Source organism: Mercenaria mercenaria, chromosome 1 (assembly GCF_021730395.1).
Source record: "Mercenaria mercenaria strain notata chromosome 1, MADL_Memer_1, whole genome shotgun sequence".
In the NCBI taxonomy this organism is placed as follows: Eukaryota; Metazoa; Mollusca; class Bivalvia; order Venerida; family Veneridae; genus Mercenaria; species Mercenaria mercenaria.
Window position 1 is genome coordinate 55209377 of NC_069361.1, and position 22697 is coordinate 55232073.

At 34.8% G+C, this 22697-nt stretch overlaps 1 protein-coding gene across 5 annotated transcripts in view; it reads left to right on the forward strand.

Moving 5' to 3' along the window:
- The window catches only part of LOC123536986 (centrosomal protein of 128 kDa-like), a 47934-nt gene that overhangs the window by 3514 nt on the left and 21723 nt on the right, over positions 1–22697 (forward strand). For 2 of the 5 annotated variants that reach the window (XM_053548311.1, XM_053548320.1), the window contains exons 3-16: positions 6520–6606; positions 7630–7692; positions 8778–8965; positions 9925–9997; positions 10907–11020; positions 12653–12745; positions 13459–13533; positions 14165–14282; positions 14877–15031; positions 15737–16002; positions 16486–16660; positions 18542–18661; positions 19288–19419; positions 20898–20972. In XM_053548311.1, the coding sequence (XP_053404286.1) occupies positions 6520–6606; positions 7630–7692; positions 8778–8965; positions 9925–9997; positions 10907–11020; positions 12653–12745; positions 13459–13533; positions 14165–14282; positions 14877–15031; positions 15737–16002; positions 16486–16660; positions 18542–18661; positions 19288–19419; positions 20898–20972 (1734 nt within the window). Of the gene's footprint in view, positions 1–6519; positions 6607–7629; positions 7693–8777; positions 8966–9924; positions 9998–10906; positions 11021–12652; positions 12746–13458; positions 13534–14164; positions 14283–14876; positions 15032–15736; positions 16003–16485; positions 16661–18541; positions 18662–19287; positions 19420–20897; positions 20973–21029; positions 21045–22697 lie in introns of all 5 variants that reach the window. The other 3 variants (XM_053548341.1, XM_053548329.1, XM_053548338.1) reach the window with 3 other exon arrangements.

Below are 22697 nucleotides of genomic sequence, written 5' to 3' on the forward strand. Positions count from 1 at the left end.
GGCAGCTTAAATATAATTATCATTAGGCCATAATAAATTAATTCCTAGATTATCATCGGATCCCCACCCGCCCCCTCTTTTTTTATGCCGCCCAACCTTTTTTATTTCTCGCTCTCTCAAAAAAAAAAAAAAAAAAAAAAAAAAAAAATGTATGATTTATATATAAACAGCTATCATTTTGAACATAAAAGGCTTGATTTTGTGAGTTTAAACAGAAATATATCTCATGTTGATAAAAGGGACCCTTCAACTGAAATCCTAGGAGTCTGTCTGTAATTTCAAGAGTCAAAATCCCTACTCCCGGGTCAAGTGGAACCCCTGCATGGAAATGTTTTAAAAATAAAAAATAAAATTCTACCCCCTGCCCCCTTTTTAAACAAAATTTGGATGATAACCTAGGAATTAATATATTATGGCCTTATCATGCGTTTTTTTTCTGACTTAATTTTATAGCTGTGTTTAGGTAATATTTCCAACTGAAAAAAAAAACGTCTTATTTTCCCAGATTTGAGGCAAACATTTCCATATACATGATATAATTATACTTGACCAAAATTTGGTGGTAAAAAATGTTCCTTTCTGTACAAAACATATGCCAGAATTGAAAAGGTTGATCATCGAAAATGTATGTGATTATAAAGAAACCACTGTCTGCTAGATACAACTGTGCGATCATTCAATTTTGTGAGCATGACGTTTTTTGGTTTTACCAGAAACATTTATTTGTTTGGCGGGTGAATTCATGGATTTCCCCTATCAAGATGAAAATGAATGTGAAATTTGCTAATTTGCTCTTGTAGATTGACTCAACCATGAAACCCATGAGAAAGTAGTGATTTAGTCTCCCACAAATGATAATGATTTCACAGTATTATGCTGTTGTTTAATAGAATTAGGTAGACCAGACTAAAGCTTTTCCCCAATTAAGACCAGAATGCCACTAAGTTCCCCAAAAAAACCAAGGGTATTTTATCATCTTCCCAAAATACAGAAAAAAAATACCTGGTTTTCTTATTTGCAGCAAGTTATTGCTATCTTTGTAAATTTTAGGCTTTGGGTATTGTATTAGTTTAAGCTATTAAACTCAGTTGAATGGATGCAAGATCAAAAGTATTGGTAGATTAATATCTGTCGCGTAATGAAAAGACACCAAAATGCAGTCAGTCTAGCAAATGTGTACCTTTTCGCTGCAGCTATTTTGACAGTCAAATGGTTTATCACCCTTCTATTATGAAAATGTTCAACATTCCTTGCCAATCTAGTTTCGAGATTGTTTGATTTTTTATGACAAACATTGTGGAAAGTTATTTAGGCTATCTTAGAATGATATAAACACGCTAAATAAGAAATCGAGAGAAAGATAAAAGCTATTGGGAAATGTATAATTGAAAATGCCGTGATAGTAAAAGGTGATATTGATAAATTATTGCTTAATGTTCACCTTCGTATAAATCCCTCCGTAGAGATAATTGAAATGTGTACTTGACAAAAATCAATCGTTTAATATTTACTTAACCTTTTATTAATACACACCGTTTAAAAGTTTATAAAAATCTGTTTATTTCATTGAACTCTGTGAATGAAAATATCTAAATTAAGTTCAGTTCAACATTATTAGGTTATTAGAAGTCATTAGACATTAATAAATTATATATTTTTGCAATGAACAGTTCAAAATAGATTAATTAAAACAAAAAAGTAGAATAACATTTTAATATTTTAAAATATAGACATTTCGTTTGAAAGAAGGAGTGTGTTTACTACCAAGCAGTCACTATTATCCCTTATCCTGCTAAATTTCTATAATGAACATATCCACACTGGTTATTCGGGTACCTACTAGTGTGAGCGATACCGCCCTCGTGTGATTAATGTACATGTAGGTTGTTTAGGGTATATAAAAACAATGCCAACGTATGACACATATTTAAGAATGTTGAACATTTTAAAGACAGATTTGTCCGAGGGAATGCATTTTTTCGTACTGGTGAAAATATCAGTCCTCAATAATATTGATATGACTATAAAATTTGAAGAAATGTAGCGAAAATTACGTATTTTGACGTTTTGAGACGTATTTTTCTTTGTTCAAAGTTCAGATAACTGAATTTGCCACTCACCTTGGTAGAACTATACATACTCAACTACAAAACGTTTGGATCATGTACCTGCAAGTTCTTTTTGTTGATAAAATTTCAATTATATGCATCCTGTTGCTGTTTTTGATGGTACCTCTGACGATGGATGAAAATAAACAAAGATACCTACCCATTTGCACATAGGTACCGTCCTCGTTATGTTAATGAACATTTATAAAACTCCCCGCGGCGATTGCTTCCGCATACGGTACACTAAATAAACGCAATTGAAGGTAATTGCTTTGAGGATCTGGAAATAAGAACTGGAAATGTGAAACCCGACCTTTAGTCGATCTATTTGATTAGCATTTTAACTTTAAAGATGTAAAGAATGGGAGTGGACCGTGTTAGCAGTATTTCACCAAGATTAAATCTTCCCTCACACCCACCCTCTATTCTACGCATTCTATCATCTTGCCTTCTTAAAGTTCTTCTTTTTCTCCTTCAGTCTCATAATGAAAACGACCAAATTTGTCGCACACCGAGCAAAAGTGCTTATGTAAAGACCATTTTTTTTTCTTCCTGAAAGGGAAAGTGGACCCTCTCTCTGGGCATGTATTCGTTTAGGGAAATGCTCCGGCTTCATAAATCTGCCTTTTATCGTATCTTGTAATATTCGCCTCTGTTCATAGGCGCACCCTCCATTAAGGTAGTGCTAATTAGGTGACTTGTTTACAAGAACATACAATATACACTACTGTATAAGTGTCTTACAGGTGACTAACTGAAGAAACAGAAGCAGATATTGAAGTCTGGGTATCAGATTCTATCTCTTTTTATTGTTTGTTCACACACTTCTCACAGCGGTTGTAAACGTTAAATGTACGTCTAGGGAGGAAATCTGTGAGATTCAAGATTTTATTTATAACTAGGCCCATACGGCATCAGCGTTATAATAATAAGAAATTTAACAAAACAAACACTAATACATAACATAAAACAGTAGTTTTACGGTCATAATAGATCTAATACAAATAACTGCCAGTGACAAAAACCTATCCCTACCTAAAAATTTGAAGTATTCTCTGTACAAACAATGCTAACTTAAAAAGAGTACTATCATTACTTTGAAATAAACGTTGAAATGACATTACATTTAACAGTTGAAAATCATTTGGTATATATTTTACTCTGTCCGAATCAATGTAGACATTCTAAAATAAGAATAATCCAAGAACAATAATATACATTTTGCTGATGGAGTCTCTACATGAACCTGTAAAGTATACAGTTTATCTTTTCTTGTTTACCATTTAATAAATTGTACACCAGTAGTTCAATATTCTATTTCGTTCTATTTCTAATTATAATATCTATTGGTAAAACCCCAAGCTCACGAAAAAACCATGACATAAGGTGTTGACTTTTAACCTTCAGTAATGTTTTTAAAAAATTAAGCTGAAAACTTTTAACATTGCTAACATCACCACATCCCCATACCTCTGATCCATACAATAATATTGGTTGAACCACAGACTCAAATAAATGTAACTGTGAATCAATACTAAGCTGCAACTTCCTACATTTTTTTTCAACAGAGCATACATAGCCTTTCTAGCTTGGTCAACCAACTATATTTTAGTTTTATTTTAGTTTTATTGAAATTACCAATGTAGTTATAATAAATTTAATTCCTAGATAAATGAAGTCATCTATTACTTCAAGTGCCGCATTATTATAATAAAAGGCAGACTTATTAAAATGTACTTTTCCACGTTAAAAAAGAACAATCTTAGTTTTATTTGAATTAACTGAAAGTTTCCAAAGTTAGTGCAGATTGTAAATCATTTTAAGATTCTGTAAATAACACTGTATCACCTGCATAAAGTAACAAAAATAGCTTGAAGAACATTTCTGAAATATCATCACTTAATTAGCAGGTCCTGCAGTATATTTATATAACTGTAAAATATTGGCACAATGTAAGAGCAGATTGGTTTTTTGTAACTTACTGCCTTTAGATTCATAATCACTATTTGCAATACAGAATTAATAGCAACAGACTATAAGACAGGTAAGATTATATTTTGTTTAAGTTTAAGTATCAGACGAGCTGTAATAACTTTGAAATAATGTACAAATGGTTACCAAGAACAAGCAAAATTTCTCGTCGCTTTCTTTTTTTTTCTTTTCATTTCCCACCATTTTAGCTCTGCTTTCAACAGTTGGATGATAAGCAAATTGCTCGGGGCTTGAATTGCTCGACAAACCTGCAAATCTACTAAAATTCATTCCCTCTTTACCTACCTTAATAGAACATCACTTTTTCCAACACCTATTTTTCATGAAATTTCTATCATAAGTTAAAGTAACGATAAAAATAAAGAGGGAGCTGAATAGTTCCTAGTAAAATGCTGGTCAGTTGTGGTCTGCTACCCTAAAATGGCGCGTATATGCTCCTGTCCGCACAATAAACCCCCTACTTTCGGTTTCGATCTGCAAAACTTGTATGTGAAGTGTATAAACATATCTCATCTCATTTCATGCATTATGTATTCCAGCAATAAAAAGGTGTGATTAATGCACTTGTTCTACACGAATTTTCGCACAAAAAATGGTGAAACGATCTGTTTACTACTGACTTCTTTCGACTACTCAAACGAAGCACATTTTCGACCGAATAACTGGCTTTATTCCTCAAAACGAAGTTAAACGTTGGTCGATCGCAATACAATATTTGACAAAAATCATATAATTTCTGAACAAATTTAATTGTTTTTGTTGCAAACATTTGTACCCCATAACATCTTAAATAACAAGACAAAACGTACGGTCGCAATATTCAATTGAAAATACACCTAAGAATGTGTCTATGATGATGGATCTTGAAAGCGAACTTGAAGAAATTATGTGAGAAGTTTTTTTTCGGATAGGCTGCTTCCAGTAGCTGGAGGGTATAAAAGACCAAAGTTTTATCTTCATCCTAGCTGGTCATTGCATATTATCGCTAAATTTTAGAAAAGAGGTCTGCGTCAATGTAATGTTCATTTAAATAACGAGGACGGTATCCGCTGGATTGACAGAAACAACGAGGATGGTACCATGGTACATCGTCAGAGGTATCTTATTTTCTAGACACTGTCTTCGAAAAAATCGATTTAATTTTACTGTGCTTCAAGTTTTTGTGAAATGAAAGCAATGGCTAATACACAGAATGACTGCTTTTCATTTTCCTAACAAAAAATGCCTAATATAATCCGAAATAATACCATTAAACGTGAAAATATATACCATCGCCTTAAGATATCTTCATTTCTGCGACAGAAAACGTATTTTTTCACAGTTATTCAGATCATATGAGATAGATATTTGACATGGATATAGTTAAGGTGTGATCTTACACATTTAATACTAAAACTTTTCAAATCTTCAGTAAAATATGGAATAATTACCTGTTATAGGTGTGAATTTCCTGTTCACCAACATGTACATTAATCACACGAGGGCGGTATCGCTCACACGAGTAGGTACCCGAATAACCAGTGTGTTATCCATCTTTCAGTTTGGACAGTACCATTAACTGTTAAAAGGGGTGCTTCCCAAAAAGATTTTGACTAAATGGCGAACAGTGCAGAACATGATCAGACTGCACGGACATGCAGACTGATCATGATCTACACTGGTCGCAAAAGCAGAATCAGTAACTGTTGTGTCCAGACAAAGTTGTCCAGTTGTAATAGTCAGTCTTACTACGAAACCAGGGGTCATGAGTTTGAGTCCCCTTTCCACCTACTAAAACATTTAACATTAGGATAAGACTCAAGTGGGTGCTTTACACCTGACACACTAAAGAACAAGGGGAGCTTCTGGAATCAGAGCATTTTCTGTATCTTGCACTACCCTCTCACTAAAATTACTTAAAGTCTTAAAGAGTCACCTGCTGAAGCTAGCTATAAATAAGCATGCATACACTCACGTGCATTAAAAACACAGCTCCTAATGATGCTGTCTAAAGTTACACAGTTATGTGTACTATGATGTTGTCTATCCAAAAAGCTGTGTACACTGTACAGGCTTAGACCAACAGCCCCAACTTGCCTGCAAGTTTGGTCAAAAAGGGGAGCGGTGGTCTAGTGGATAAGGTGTAGGCCGCTCAATCCAGGGGTCGTTGGTTTGAGCCCCACTGGGGTCACAACCATGACTTCTCATATGACACCAGTACTGGTTTTTCCAGGAAGCGGTCTCGAGAGTATTTCCAATAAGCTTGAAGCTTTCATCACAATCCAGCTAAAACAAATTAGTATAAACTAAAAACTAAAATTAAACTAAGTTTGGTCATACATTACTGTAATATGCATTACATGTACATTGTACTTTGTTAAAAAAAAAATAAGAATTTGAAAGTCATATTACGAATAATCTGAATATACATATTTTTCAGGGCACAAACAGAAACTTGAAGAGTTTGGATCGTATGTTAGATCAGTATCGAGATGTTGGCAGAGATCACAGACATAATGTAGACAGGGTAAGTTCTGCGTGTAGTTTGACTGTATCACAAACTCATCACAAATAGATATTTCTCACAATTTTTGTTTAGTTTGTTTATACTACTTTTTAAGTTATTTTGATTATGAAGAAAACTTGAAGCTTATTTGACTCACTTGCGTATATTTTTGCGAAAAATGAATGGTGGTGTTGTATGAGAATATATCTTCATGATTCCAGCAGATTTCATGAGGGGGTGACTGTGTCATTTGTAACACTTAGAGGGTTCAGTCACCGTTCAAGTTTATGTTACCTTTATTTAATCATTACATGAATTCCATTGTTTTCTATAGATGGATCAGAATTGCTCTGAAACATACTAAGCCCCTTGTTAAAACAGATAGAAGGTAGCTGTCTATACCAATATCATATTGGTTAAAATAAAGAATAAATTAAAACTTCGGATTAACATAAAAAATAAATTCAGAATTTTTGTCGTCTTGATTTTGGCATTGATCTTTGTAGTATTGTAACAGATACTTCATATACATGTACAAAAATCAAAGAGCTACATGTAGATAGGTAGATTTGGCATTTTGTCACATAATTATGCACATGCATGCAAATACGTCATGTAAGTTTGCACTAATTGCTTTCTAGTCTTTCAAACTTGACAAAATAAGTTTCTAAACTTGAATAAAGACTGGCTAGGTTAATTCATTTGTAAACAATTATTTAAACTGTAAATGCATATGTTTAAATCACACTATAGCCAGCTTTTTTTGGATGGGAAATGCCAATTCTGCGGAGTCATAGATGGCTGCAGGGATTGAACCAACAACAACTAGAGTAAAAACAAAATATTTAAGCTGACAGTCAGCATCTTATTAAGCTGTCATTTAACACTTACATGTATTTATGTTTTAGTCAGTTCAATACTTCCTATTTATCTATTTTTCATTGTAAAACAAGCTGAATGTTTAAAGAATATTTATAGGTGTTTAATAAAAGTGTTGGATTTATCAGTACAAGAGAATTTCACAATTAATTATTTTATTATTAGTTACGAGACGATGTGGGTCGGACCCATCAGATGATCAGGGACGAGCGGCTAAGAGATTATGGGGTATTGTCTTAATTTATAGATGTGCTATGAATTACAATATTTTACAGTTATATAAATATACTGCAGGAATTATAAAACTATATGAATTATATTCAGACTGTTAGTTCAAAAGACCTTGATTTTAGGCCAGTTGTACGCAATATACATGTGTAGCACTTGAATGAAATAATGTCAAGAAATTTTTTCATATAGTCCTTTATTTAAGGCCTGATTGATACTCATATTGTTTGATAACAAAGTGCAACAGTTCACATTTACTGTATTTCACATATTTTCATTTTTGTATTGTTTGGTGATGGTTATTACTAAGGATTTTTTCAACACAATCTATAAGTCATCTGATACAAATAAATACTATGACATTGTTATTTCATTGCTGATATTTTAAGGTAATTGTAAGTAAAGGCTTAGACATATTTTGCTGTTTGATCAGGAATGAATTAAACAATTTGCAAGCCCTTAACTTCAGTTTGAGGGCTCACAGGGTCGGGACTTTGGATGAACATCAAAATTCTTGAAACATATACTGTGAAATCATTAATATTCGTGGGGGACTAATTTTCGTGAATTTCGTGGTTGAGTCAATCCACGAAATTTAATACCAGCGAAGAAGTAAAATTCCCATTCATTTTAGGTTAAAAAGTTGAAATCCACGAATTCATATCGCCACGAAATTGCTGTTTTGACTAAAACCACGAAATTTCATGCCCACGATATTAAATGATTTTACAGTAGTCTGTTAAATGTATTTGTATACTTTAGGTTGTGGATCCATAATTACAGTCAACAGTTTCTGTTTGATTATGTATTCTCTGTATGCAATTTTAGCAATCTCCGGTTGTTACAAATAAAAAGGTGCATAAATTACGTAGGAGAATACATAATGTACTAAAGTTGCAGATTGTCGTTACTCAGGTCCACTACCTTAATGTCAGAAATCGTAAAACATTTGTTACTAAACTGTGTGGATTTTTTTTTGTATTTATTTTGAAAACAGAAGTTATTTCATTTCACTAAAGGACATGCTTACAAGTCGGCAGTTTCTATACATTTGTATAACCTTGTTTTCAATGTAATTATCACAGAGTGACAGCGAGTATGAGGTGGCGTCACCTATATCCCGACGGAGACGTAAACCCCGACGATCAACCCTCAGATTTGCAGATGATATGAATAAAGAATTACACAGTCTACATCATGCAGTCAGAGATTTATCTAGCGATCACCTCAATCTAGAGACCAGTTTTAACAGAGAGGTTGATAGGAGAGACGGGTAAGTGATCAGTATAATATTGCATTTTGGGTGCCTCTAGAAAAAAGAAGTTTTGTTTTGAAAATAAAATATTTTTTTGTATAACGGCTGTTTCTCTACAGTGGTTGAACAAAAGGAAATTGAATATCTGCCTTGTAGAGAGGTATGACTTTCCAGAGTGTGGTTAGTATAGGCTTTTTTGTGAGAAAGCCATCCAGCTGGCTTACGGAAGGTCGGTGGTTTTACCCAGGTGCCCGCTCGTGATGAAATAATGCACAGAGGGGCACCTGGGGTCTTCCTCCACCATCAAAGCTGGAAAGTCGCCATATGACCTATAATTGTGTCGGTGCGACGTTAAACCCAACAAAATAAATAAATAAATTAGTATAGGCTTTACTGTAAGAGGTGACATATTATCAATTACCTACTACAAGCAAAAATTTGCATTTTCAGAGATTGAAGACAGTCCATCTTTCATTAGAAAGTTGCTAGACATTGCAATATTTATACAATATAAACCTCAGACAACAACATCTCTGAGGATTAGGTACCATACAAATGTCTTCTTTCAAAATTGACCACTGAAGTATTCACTGGTACTAATCCAAAAAAAGAAATATCAAGAAGATGTTATGCTGCTTTTGTTGATTTCAAGAATTAACAAGAATAATTCTATATAAAAAAACAACACTTCCTTAATGGCAATGTTGATTAATGAAATTTTAATATTTGTTCGAAAGTCCTTGGATTGTTTTTAATGTTGTATGATATCTGCAGAGATCTGTCATGTGACTTTTATGCTTAAGGTAAATCTTTATCTCTTTCAGTCATTTTCATTTCCTGGAAAAGCTATTTTCATAAATAAATGCCTTCATTACACATAAGCCTGTAGTTAGAAAATAATACACCTGTAGATTATAGCTCAATACAAAGGCATAGGCGTAGGTACAGGTAAAAAAGTCAGTGTGTATTTTTTGTAGGTATGACATGGATACCAGAAGAAAGATCCGTGAAATTTCAGATGACCTCAAGAGATTTACCTCATCCGATCCTGTAAGTATTTTATTTGCATTTAAATCATTAATCTAGGTTCTTTCGCTTGGCTCTATAGAGATCTTGTTGAATTACACCTATTTTCTTGTTGGAACTGAACTCATCTGAAAATATATTAATTCTTGCCATGTGCTTCATTTAATACAAAGGAAAGTAGACCTGATTGCCAACTAAGGAAGATTTGCCGGATTCAAGTTTAAAATCGGTGCCACTTTGCGAAAACCAACATTAGGGCTTTGCAACCAGTATGGACCTAGATCAGCCTGCACATCTGGATCCATACTGTATGCTTATTAGTTGCATAAAAGTGCTGAAATTGATAAACAAACAGTATGGATGTAGGGTTAAACAAATAGTATGGATGTGCACAGATCTGGATCCTTGCTGGTCGCAAAACCCTAACATTGGTTTTCGCACAGCGGGGCTCAGATGTAGGTATTACTGGATGAGAAAATACCATGTGGAATGGAAACCATCATTCATTTAGTGATAAAATTCCAAAGATGGAAAACTAGATGCATTCACCTGTTGTAGTTAAAGATTGATATTTTGTAGAATTTTTCACTGTTATGAATTTTAAAGGTTGGGATGCACAATACAATTGCTGTGTTTCAGTTTATGAGAGTTAGAGCCTGCACTGGTTTGTTTTTGTGAGGTGTCATTTTATTCATGTTGCAGTTGAACATTTGTTAGCCGACAACTCTGTTTGGAGGCCATCCTTTTCTAACCACATAAGGCTTATAAGTCCACTTCTTGTTTACCCCTTATCATACAGGTTCAACTGTGATATGTTTAAATTTCTGTTTGAACAATTTTTGGTAAAAGCCCAATTGTTTTTGTTGTTGACATTCAACAGTATTTGCACAGAGTATGTTTTGAGAGGATATTTTTACACTATTTTGCACACAGGTGGCAGATCGTGTTGAACGTCGATTACGTATGATACAGTCAGAGCTTGAGGCAGATAGACTCGTGACAGGACGAAATGAAGAACTGTGCAATCTATCTATGGAACTGAGAAATGTATATCTTAATTGTTATATTCTTAAATTTCTTTATTACTGTTTTTCCCTTATCAATGCCGCCTAGTGTTATATTTTGCAAAAGGGGAGGGATAACTAAGCCCCTGAAAATGGGGTATTTTTACATTTTTTATCAAATTTTAACTATAAATGCATATATAAATAAGTCTGCAGTCCCCAGGGTATTGTTGTTTTTTCATTCTCTTCATTCTAACTCTTCAGTAGAGGAGACAAAAATGTAATTAAAGTTCTGTACACTGTCTTGACTAAGTTGCAAATAGGGATTTTTCTAGACCTCTAAAAAGGGCAGGGTGCTGCTAAAAAGGGGCAGGGGGCATTTTGCGCGTTGCACACCTGTGTCTACATAAATCATAAGGTAGATTTCCATGGTTTTGGTTATCATGTCTACATTGTAAGTTACTACATTGTAGGTTAAACTTACAGTAACAATCTTTATGCAGAACTTAACATTTTATGGTATTTCTAATCAAGAAAACTTGCAAGACAAAAAAAATGTACGTAAACATAAAACAAACTGCATGTATTTATTAATGATAAGCGTGTTATATAGACAAACAGGTATAATGGTTTTTCTGACATTCAAATTCATTGCAAGTCTTTCTGGTGCAAATCTGAATATTTTAATAAATGTCATTATACATTCATTATATTACTGAATGTACCTTTGATACTCGTGTATAATGCAGAGTTGTTATTTTTTATCCCAGGGACCACCCCCGAATTGTGGGTGCATATTATACACAGGTATAGACACTTATCCAACTTCAAAATAACTTTGTTTACGATTTTCGCCATTTGGGTAAAGGGAAACTACTCTTTGCGCTAACTGTCTACACTAAAATCTGACATTGCCGTTACGTTCTGTAAAAGATCGAGTGGTTTATTTTCTTTTAAACAAAATTAATTTCATATAAATTTAATAGTATTTTGATGAAAGAAATATAAAAAATCATAGATATTCTGATACTAATTAAAGATCGACTATTATCTTTAACCAAGATCAAACTGTGAACTTGTTACGATTCGGTCGGTCGTCTATACATACCGCATACTGCATACGGGCAAATACACAGCACCTGTGTATAGTCGGCACCTGTCATAACTGCGTATCAATTGACAGTTATTTGGGACGATATTTTGACAGATGACTGACGGGCAGTTTGTTTAGAAATAATTAATTAATGGTCAAAGGGGCGGTGCTAAAAGGGCAAAGGGGTGCTGAAGAAAGGCAAAAGGGCGGCGATTTCGGGCAGAAGGGCGGCGCTAAAAAAGGGCAGGGCGCTGCGCCCTGCTATTCCGCTCTAGAAAAATCCCTATGCAAATATTACAAATGTTAAAGTTAGACAAGAAATATTTTAAGAACTCATTCTTAGTATTTGCTTTTGTCATTTATGATATTATCTCCCCTTTACAATCTCCCTGAAAAAGATACATTTTCATTTGTCCATCTATTTAGATTGGGCACTTTCAAGGTTTATAAGACTCATGTCTGCAAAAAGATTTTTAAGCAATATCTGCATGTAGAATTTCAGACATTCTTTACTGTGTTGTTTTCTATTGCACAATAAAATTGGTGATATTTTTGCACGAGTTTTGTGTGTGATATTTGCAGGCACTACAACAACAACAAGCACATGCACAACAGTCAGCTATTGAGGAGAGAGTGAGATCATCGTACCTTCAGAATGAAACACAGAGACACAGGGTGCGGGTTTACACTTCATTTGTTACAATATCCTTGGAGGAAATATTCAGTAATCAATTGTAACACCCATATACATATTTCAGCCAAGACAGTATAGTGGTCATTTGTTACAATTGCAGGTCTAAATCCTTTTTACCCAAAGCTAAAAATGGAATATATTTTACTACAGGTATTTTGGGTAAAATACTTTAAAGAGATGCAGGTTAAGCTGATATTTTTTTTAAAAAATCTAGTCTTTGAAAAAATTCGAGAAGTTAAGTTTTTCTAAATTTTGCAAAAATTACAGGGTCATTTTTTACCGGTAGCTGATGAAGATGTCCTTAAAGCTTTGGACAGGTCATCAAAAAATCAAATCAAAATCTTTCTGGTGTTTAAAATCATATGGTTAATTGCCCTATTTGAAAATACAATTGAATAAAAAAATCAAGAAATTGAAGATTTTAAAACATCTAATTACCACCCATGGGAGTTCTTTTGAAAAGTGAACACAGTCGAACCTCCTTTAACAGTTACCTGTATTAAGCAGCCACCTGCTAGAAGTAGCCAGTCAGCTTACTTCCTTACTTGCTGCCATATTGTGTCACTCCCTGTGTGGCTGTGTAATACAGGTTTAACTCTAATATAAATGGTATCGTCTTATATCAAAAGAAAAATCAAGAAAAAACTTTAGTATTGCCCTTAGTTGAAATCAAATGATTCATGTTTCGTTACAGATGGAGTCGGATTTAGATGAAATGAGGCGGAAATTGGACATGGCGGAAGGCTCGAAGTCAGCTATGCAGCAACAGGTATGTGTAAAATGTGTCTTATAAAATATTTACTGGGTGTTCAAATTTACATAGAGATTTGAATTAAGCATTACAAGATCTTGTGAAGTATGTAAACTGTCACATATGTGACTGAATTTAAATAACTTTCATATCCAAAAGAAAAAAAATTGGATGCAAAATAATTGTTTGTTAGCACTGTTTGGAACATAGCTTAGTGTTGTAAATGAATTTAATGGTTAGTAGTTTTTGATGAAGGTAATACATTTAAAGCCGATGGTTGATATAGGGTAATTATAAATTAATTATTGATTGATTGATTTTGGTTTTATGCTACACCAACTCTGTGCAGGTTATATGGTGCCAAATAAGACTAAAACTTAGTTTAACGTTGCAGTTACATCGAAATAAAAATATAAGTTATATATACCGTACTCAAAACATTTATACCTGCTGGAATCACAGAGGTACAGCAAAAAAAGTGTTACGTCGCCTCTTATTATCATGCAAGGAACTGTTATGAAATTAAATGAAAATATGGTAGGTTAACTGGCTACTGTTACATGCTTTCTGAAAATAGATCCATATGCATCGATGAGACTCAAATAGATAAATAAAATATCAAATAAAACAAATTTCTCTTACATAATAGGTTGACGATTTGCGTAACCAGTTACGTCGAATGGAATCAGACCGATCGAGAATGAAATCTCACATGGAGGAAGCGAGGCTGGAGGATGAGTTGAGGGAAAGGAGAAAGAGAAGATCTAGTGAGATATTTACTTTTATATTTATACTTCTTTATTAGAGCACAGAATTTTCCGACTTAAAAAGGTTCTTTTTTTCTTGAAAATTTAGAACAGTGAGGTCTTATGTCGTAAGTTTTAAACATTGTTGTGACTATCTTGAGCTGTTTTTGCACACAATACCACTACTTCATGCAGAGGAGTGTCACCAGTTGCTCCATTGGTACAACTTGCCATTGTCTCATTATCCAGCAGCACCAGGGCAATTTTTTTATATTCTATGTAAGGACTTTGTTTATACAGTCAAACTTTGTTCGTTCGAACTTGGATAATTTGTACACCACCCGTCGCTCGAACTCATTATCAGGTCCCTGCAAAATCCCAGTATAATGTATTTTGTTCGATGGCTTGAACTACCGATAATTCGAACAAATTTTGCTTGTCCTGTCGAGTTCAAGCATACAAAGTTCGACTGTATTTAGTTTGTAGTAAATGCTTACCTATGGCAATCTGCAAAGAAACAACAGTACAGTAATTTTCAACATCCATACAGTGAACTTCTAGATATAAACGGATATTTTTTTAATTCAGAATGAGATATCATTTTCTTACTTTTAGTGGAAGAAGATCAGAAGAAGAATTTAGAGCGTGAACTTTTGGATTTGCGACAGCAAATGGCACGTTCTATTGGTGCTACAAGTGAAACCGAGGAACTGAGACGAGGCCTCGAGAAAAGTGAGAGACAGCGGGTACAGCTGTCAGATCATATAGAGGTATGTTAAAAGGTCAAGTAGAAATAAGGTTGAATATTATCTAAAATTTAGATATAAACGGGGTCTCTATAGTGAGTGTTAAAAGTGTCCAGGTTTTAATTCCTTGTCCCTCACCACTTTGAATTTGCCTTGCTATGGGACTATGTTTGCTAATGAAATCACACAAATTGTTGGAAAAACCAAACCGTTACTATTTTTACATCAATATTTATCGAATCAAGTACCAAAATCATGTTGACAAGATAGTTCTAACACCATTAAAATCAAATGTCACATATTTTAAAGACCCATTTTTTTCTCACCTGAATACAAACACACACACACACACACACGCACACTCGACTTTTTGAGAATTCACTTTGTAATTGTGGTAAAAACTTACAAGGTAAGTCTAGACAAAAGTTTAAACATGACAAATAAAAAGTTATTCAATTTTTGCAAGGTCTGTCAAGAATCATTAACTTAGAAAAACTCCTGAAAAATAAATTCTCTATATTTAAGGGGATACTTGATTTGTTAAAACCCTTTTCCCAATTTTGCCAATTTACTGTAAAAAAAAATCTCAATTTGACCAGGGGCCTTTTTCCCAAAAACCCTAGAAAAAGTCCTGGCCTTTATATACTTCTTATTGAGAAGTTAAGTTTTTTACCATTGTAGAAATAGCTGATTTGTAGTCCATGATGTTGCCTTATTGTAAATTTTCAGACAATTACAAAAGATTTAGAAAACAGAGAAAAACAGACAGCAAAACTTATAAATGAACTTAAAAGTGTATCGGATAAGTGTGAAGATGTTGAAAGACACAAAAACCATTTGATGGTTCAAGTTGAAGACACGACAGCAAAATTACGTGATAATAGTCGTGAGCTAGATAAAGCATTAACGGAACTGAGAAATACTCAGTTGGCGCTTGCAGATGCAGAGAAGAAACGAGATGAGTTCAAGGGTCGTGCTCAGGAAACAGTTAGACAGTATGTTGATCTTATAATTTTATGATCTGAAAGTTATTTATTAAAGTTGTTAATGACAAAGCCACTTCCTGAAAACTCGGCAAAACAAAGGTAAATATCTATGTAAAATCTATTCATTTTACTTTGCATGTAGGAAATGTTCTGACAGTTTACTTTAACTACACTGAATAACTGCTTGCTAGATTTCATTCCAATACCTGAACTATGGGAATCGGTTTAGATTACTGGTTTGAAATCCAAAGTTAAATGGATAATAAAAAATAAGTGAATGCCAATATTTAGTCTATGTAAAGTACCCAAACTAAAGGATGATTTTGTTCTTAATTCTTTTATTTATATTGTACAAGAATTTATTATAAAGATAAAGTATCTTGTACTTTGTAAGAAAGAACATTTAGCAAAATACATGTGGATTTTATATATAATTATATTTCCCCAAAAAATCTGAGAACAAGTTGATATAAATGTTCTATATGACTGTAGATGGAAGATGAAGGTGAAACAGTTGGAACGGGAGTTAGACCGTCACAAACACGGGAACCAGCAGATGATGCAGCGTAATGAGCAGCTTGTTAAGGAGATGGAGGGAATCAGACAGCAGGGACATACCTATGGTATACAGCTGGAAAACATGCGACGAGAATTAGGCGATGCCCTGGTGAGCTAATTGCTTCTTCATCCCAGTCAGTGAAACACAATACTATTACAAAGTTGTTTTCAAAACTAATTTTGAAAAAGAAAAAAAAAACTTATGTTGACACAAACTTTGTTTAACTCTTCAACCTTTTTCTCTGAGAGGGCTTAACAGTTCATTTATTAAAAGTATTTATTGGTGCTTACTACTTTAAATATTAATAATTGAGCCACGCCATGAGAAAACCAACATAGTGGCTTTGCGACCAGCATGGATCCAGACCAGCCTGCACATCCACGCAGTCTGGTCAGAATCCATGCTGTTCGCTAACAGTTTCTCTAATTGCTATAGGCTTTTAAAGCAAACAGCATGGATCCTGACCAGACTGCGCGGATGCGCAGGCTGGTCTGGATCCATGCTGGTCGCAAAGCCACTATGTTGGTTTTCTCATAGCGGGACTCATATGTTCCCATTGTGTCCATTACCAACCAAGTTTGTATGGTTCTAAATTTCATGATTTGTTTCTATTCAGTTTTATGTTATACCATATTAATAATATTTTGATTCCTATATTTTATATATCATTATGGCTTTTTAATCCCCCGCCGTGGCAGAGGGATTATAGGAATGGTCTGCATCCGTCCTTCCGTGCATCCGTCCTTCCGTCCGTCCTTCCGTCCGTAACAAAATCGTGTCTGGTCCATATCTCCTAAACCCCTTGAAGGATTTTCATGAAACTTGGGTCAAATAATCACCTCATCAAGACCATGTGTGGAACTCATGAGTCAGCCTTGTCGGTTCAAGGTCAAGGTCACAACTCAAGGTCGAAGGTTTGAGCCTGCAATTTTGTGTCCGCTCTATATCTCCTAAACCCTTTGAAGGAATTTTATAAAACTTGGGTCAAATGATCACCTCATCAAGACGATGTGCAGAACCCATGAGTCAGCTATGCCAGCTCAAGGTCAAGGTCACAACTCAAGGTCAAAGGTTTGAGCCTTCCATTTTGTGTCCACTCTATATCTCTTAAACCCCTTGAAGGAATTTTATAAAACTTGGGTCAAATGATCACCTCATCAGGAGGATGTGCAGAACCCATGAGTCAGTCATGCCGGCTCAAGGTCAAGGTCAAAACTTAGGGTCAAAGGTTTGAGCCTTCCATTTTGTGTCCGCTTTCCTAAACCCCTTGAAGGATTTTCATCAAACTTGGGTCAAACGATCACCTCATCAAGACGATGTGCAGAACTTATGAGTCAGTCATGTCGGCTCAAGGTCAAGGTCACAACTGAAGGTCAAAGGTTTGAGCCTTCCATTTCGTGTCCGCTCTATATCTCCTAAACCCCTTGATGGAATTTTATAAAACTTTGGTCAAATGATTACCTCATCAGAACGATATGCAGAAATTATGAGTCAACCATGCCAGCTCAAGGTCAAGGTCACAACTAAGGGTCGAAGGTTTGAGCCTCCATTTGGTGTCCACTCTGTATCTCCAAAACCCCTTGAAGGATTTTCATCAAACTTTGGTCAAATGATCACCTCATCAAGAACTCATGAGTCAGCCATGTCAACTCAAGGTCAAGGTCACAACTGAAGGTCAAAGGTTTCAGCTCTGTATCTCCTAAACCCCTTGAAGGATTTTCATGAAACTTTGGTCAAATGATCACCTCATCAAGATGTTGTGCAGAATTCATGAGTCAGCCATGTCAGTTCAAGGTCAAGGTCACAGCTAAAATCAAAGGTTTACCCTTTCACTATCCAAAGCAGTGGCGGGGGATTTAACTGTCTTTCAGACTGCCTTGTTAAAGAAAGGACCACTATTTACAGCAAATTGAGGAAGGTTGTCATTTGTTATGGAATAATACACTTTAATATGAAGTTATTAAAATTTATTTCACCTGATAACTTTAGGCTGTAAGAGCAGCACAAGATGAGCAGATAAGATTGAAGGATGTTGAAATCAACGAGCTCAAATCGTTACGAATGGACCTTGATAGAGAATTGAGAGATACACGCACTGTTTCAGAAAGGGTATGACCAGATTTTTATGAACAAAATTATATTTACAGCATAATGAAAAAAGATTTTTTTTTATTATACCCCAGCAAAACGAAGTTTGGGGGGGTATATAGGAGTGAGCTTGGTGGTTGGTCGGTCGGACGATCGGTCGGTCGGTCCGTTGGTTTTCATGGTTTCCGGATGATAACTCATGAAAGGCTTGACTGATTTAAATAATTTTTGGTACACAGGTGTAACATCAGAAAATACAGGTCAAGTTCGAATTTGGGGTCAGTAGGTCAAAGGTCAAGGTCACAGTGACCCTGAACAGTTAAACGGTTTCTGGATAATAACTTGAGAACGCTTGGGCCTAGGATCATAAATTTTGGTACACAGGTGTAACATCATGAAATGCAGGTCAAGTTCGTCTTTGAGGTCCCATATTTATGGTTATTACATAGTATCTTTTTCTCTGCATATTTTATAAATGCAAGTGTTATTTATGGATCAGGAGATACTGGATGCTAAAAGTTTTATTTGACTGGTTTATATGAAGGAAAGTTTTCAATCATTGAAGTGTGTACATTTTTTCTTTGTTTCATTTTTTGTGTAAGATTTCATCTTAGAATCCTCCGATAAATATTTTTATATGCTTACAGTTGGAAAATGAGTTACATAACGCGCAGTCTCGTATAGCTCAGGTATCGGAGGAGAGGAACCGTCTCGAGGATCGGTTGTCAGCGGTAGAAGCGGCACACTGTCTTGCTCAGGATCAGGCTGCCCAACTGCAGGTTTGTCAAAGTCACTTCTTTAGGGTGAAGGTTTGCACATAAAAGCTACTGCATTGCAGGATAATTTAAGCTATGAAAATCCGTTTTAAAAAGTAATTAAATTGTAGTATTTTAAGGCCCTTATGAATTTGATGCATTACAATATATTTTTGAGCCTGCCCGCTTAGCTCAGTAGGTAGAGTGTTGGTCTACAGATCATGGGGTCGTGAGTTTGATCCTCAGACAGGGCGTATGTTCTCCATGACTATTTGATAAATGACTTTGTGTCAGAAATCATTAGTCCTCCACCTCTGATTAATGTGGGGAAGTTGGCAGTTACTTGAGGAGAACAGGTTTGTACTGGTACAGAATCCAGGAACACTAGTTAGGTTAACTGCCCGCCGACTGACATACTGTTGAAAAACCGCGTTAAACCCAAAACAAACAAACAAACAAAGTATTTTTGAGCAATTAAGAAATGTGCCTAGATTAAGATACATTGTAATGTACTCTTCAGCTGATTTTGACTAATCCAAGGAATGTTATCCTTAACTTGGAACCATTATCTAACTAAAATTAACTTTGTAGAAGTGGTCTTAGTTAAAAAAAAAGGAAGGAAAAAATTAAGTTCACTGAGAAAGCAGGGTCATACAGGCACCAGGTTTAATTTTATATATAACACCAAGAAGAATCCAACCCTATTCACTGAGTGATGATACATTGAAGAGATTGTATAAAAACCAAGTCAGCCTGTTGAAACCTTGCTTACACCTAGAAATATAGAGCAATGAATGTTGATTAATGTTGCACTGGTAAAAGGGTTATAAGCTGAATGTGGAAATTCTTACTTGTGTCCATTTAGTTTTGCATGCTAAGTTTCTTTGCCTGTTTAAAAAAAAAGTATAATAAAGGAGAACTTTATTTCCATTCACTGTAATTATGGACTTAAAATGCCTATTTACAGAAATGGTATGTACCAGTGATTGATAAGATTGTTAAAGAATTGAAAAGAATTTTGTCCAAAAAAATCATTTGAATTATTGATAAAATTAATGCAAAAACCATATATTTTAAAACAAAATATTTAGCAAGACTATTACTGAATTTTAGACATTTTGAGATTTTTCGGTTTTGAAAGTTTACAAGTGTTAGAGTTAACCAAAAGTAGCTGTAGCTTTGATGGTTAAATATCTAAGCATCTTAAATAACATAAACCATGGTGCATCGGATAATAAATGGAAATGAAGGCCATGATTTTATTTTGTACATTCTCATGAAAATATTATGATAGAACATGATTTATATTGAAACTGTGCTAATAAACTTGTTGTATGAGGCATTATTTGATGTCTGTCCTTGATCTGTACATCAAACCTAATCTTTATCACTGTCTATACAATGCTCAGTTTACTTCTTTTCCAAACTGAAAGCAGATCAAGCAATGTTAGAATTTCCACTTGTAGCACCATACAGTGTTTTTTGTGTTTATTTCTTTACAGCAAGAACTGAAGGATCTAAGTTCCACAAAGGGTCAGGCTGCGGCAGAATTATCAGAGGCTAAGGGAAAAATACATGTATGTTGCACTTTTGTTAACTGCACTTTTTTCTATGAAATTTTTTATATTTTTCAGATGTACAGACAATCGGTATGTTCTCTAAGAAAATATCAGCTGTATTATTCTGAAGTTGCTAGACCTTTCTTACTATTCTTCTCTGTAAAAACACAACATCAAAATAGTAAATGATCCTATTTTATATGCAAATGAAAACTGTTGAAATAAGTAAACAGGTGTTAATAATTTACCTTTTTTTCTCCTCAGATCTTGATTTAAAATCAATTTAAGGAAGGAAAAGTAAAGAGACAAGATATCCTCTTTTAATATTTTTTCAAAGATAAAGAGTGTTAATGTTTATAATTATGACCTATCATTTTAGCTTTTGCTATTCAAAATTATGTCTCCCACCACACAGTGGTGTGGGAGACATATTGATTTACTCCAGTCTGTGTGTGTGTCTGTGTGTGTGTGTGTCTGTCACAAAGCTTGTCCACACTCTAAGTCGAACATTTCTCATCCGATTTTCACCAAACTTGAACAAAATGTGTTTGACCATGAGACCTCGGTCAAGTTCGATAACTAGCCAAATCGGTCCAGGCGTCTTGGAGTTGTGGCCCTTGAATTACCAAAAATCGGCCTTTTTACTCCTGTCTGCACTTAATTCAAACATTTTTCATCCAATCCTCACCAAACTTGAACAAAATGTGTTTGACCATGAGACCTCAGCCAAGTTCGATAACTAGCCAAATCGGTCCAGGCATTTTGGAGTTACAGCCCTTGAATTATTGAAAAATCTGCCTTTTTACTCTTGTCCGCACTCTAAGTTGAACATTTCTCATCCGATCTTCACCAAACTTGAACAAAATGTGTTTGACCATGAGACCTCAGCCAGGTTCGATAACTAGCCAAATCGGTCCAGGCATTTTGGAGTTACAGCCCTTGAATTATTGAAAAATCTGCCTTTTTAGCTCGACTATTCGAAGAATAGTCTAGCTATTCTACTCACCCTGGCGTCGGCGTCGGCGTCGGCGTCGGCGTCACACCTTGGTTAAGTTTTTGCATGCAAGTACATACAGCCATCAATGAAAGGCATTTAGCTTTGAAACTTATTTCTTCTTTTTCTAGGTCAATTACCAACCTCTCTGGGTCAAGTCCCATAACTCTGACATGTATTTTGAGCAAATTATGCCCCCTTTTGGACTTAGAAAATTTTGGTTAAAGTTTTACATGCAAGTTACTATCTCCAAAACTAATGCAGATATTGATTTGAAACTTCACATGTGTCTTCGGGGTTATAAAACTAGTTGATAGCAGCAAGTGCCATAACTCTGACTTCCATTTTGGCCAAATTATGCCCCCTTTTGGACTTAGAAAATTCTGGTTAAAGTTTTGCGTGCAAGTACATACAACTATTTCTAAAAGGCATATAGATTTAAAACTTATTTTTTCTTTTTCTAGATCAATTACCAACCTCACTGGGTCAAGTCCCATAACTCTGACATGTTTTTTGAGCAAATTATGCCCCCTTTTAGACTTAGAAAATTTTGGTTAAAGTTTTACATGCAAGTTACTATCTCCAAAACTAATGCAGATATTGATTTGAAACTTCACATGTGTCTTCGGGGTTATAAAACTAGTTGATAGCAGCAAGTGCCATAACTCTGACTTTCATTTTGGCCAAATTATGCCCCCTTTTAGACTTAGAAAATTCTGGTTAAAGTTTTGCGTGCAAGTACATACAAC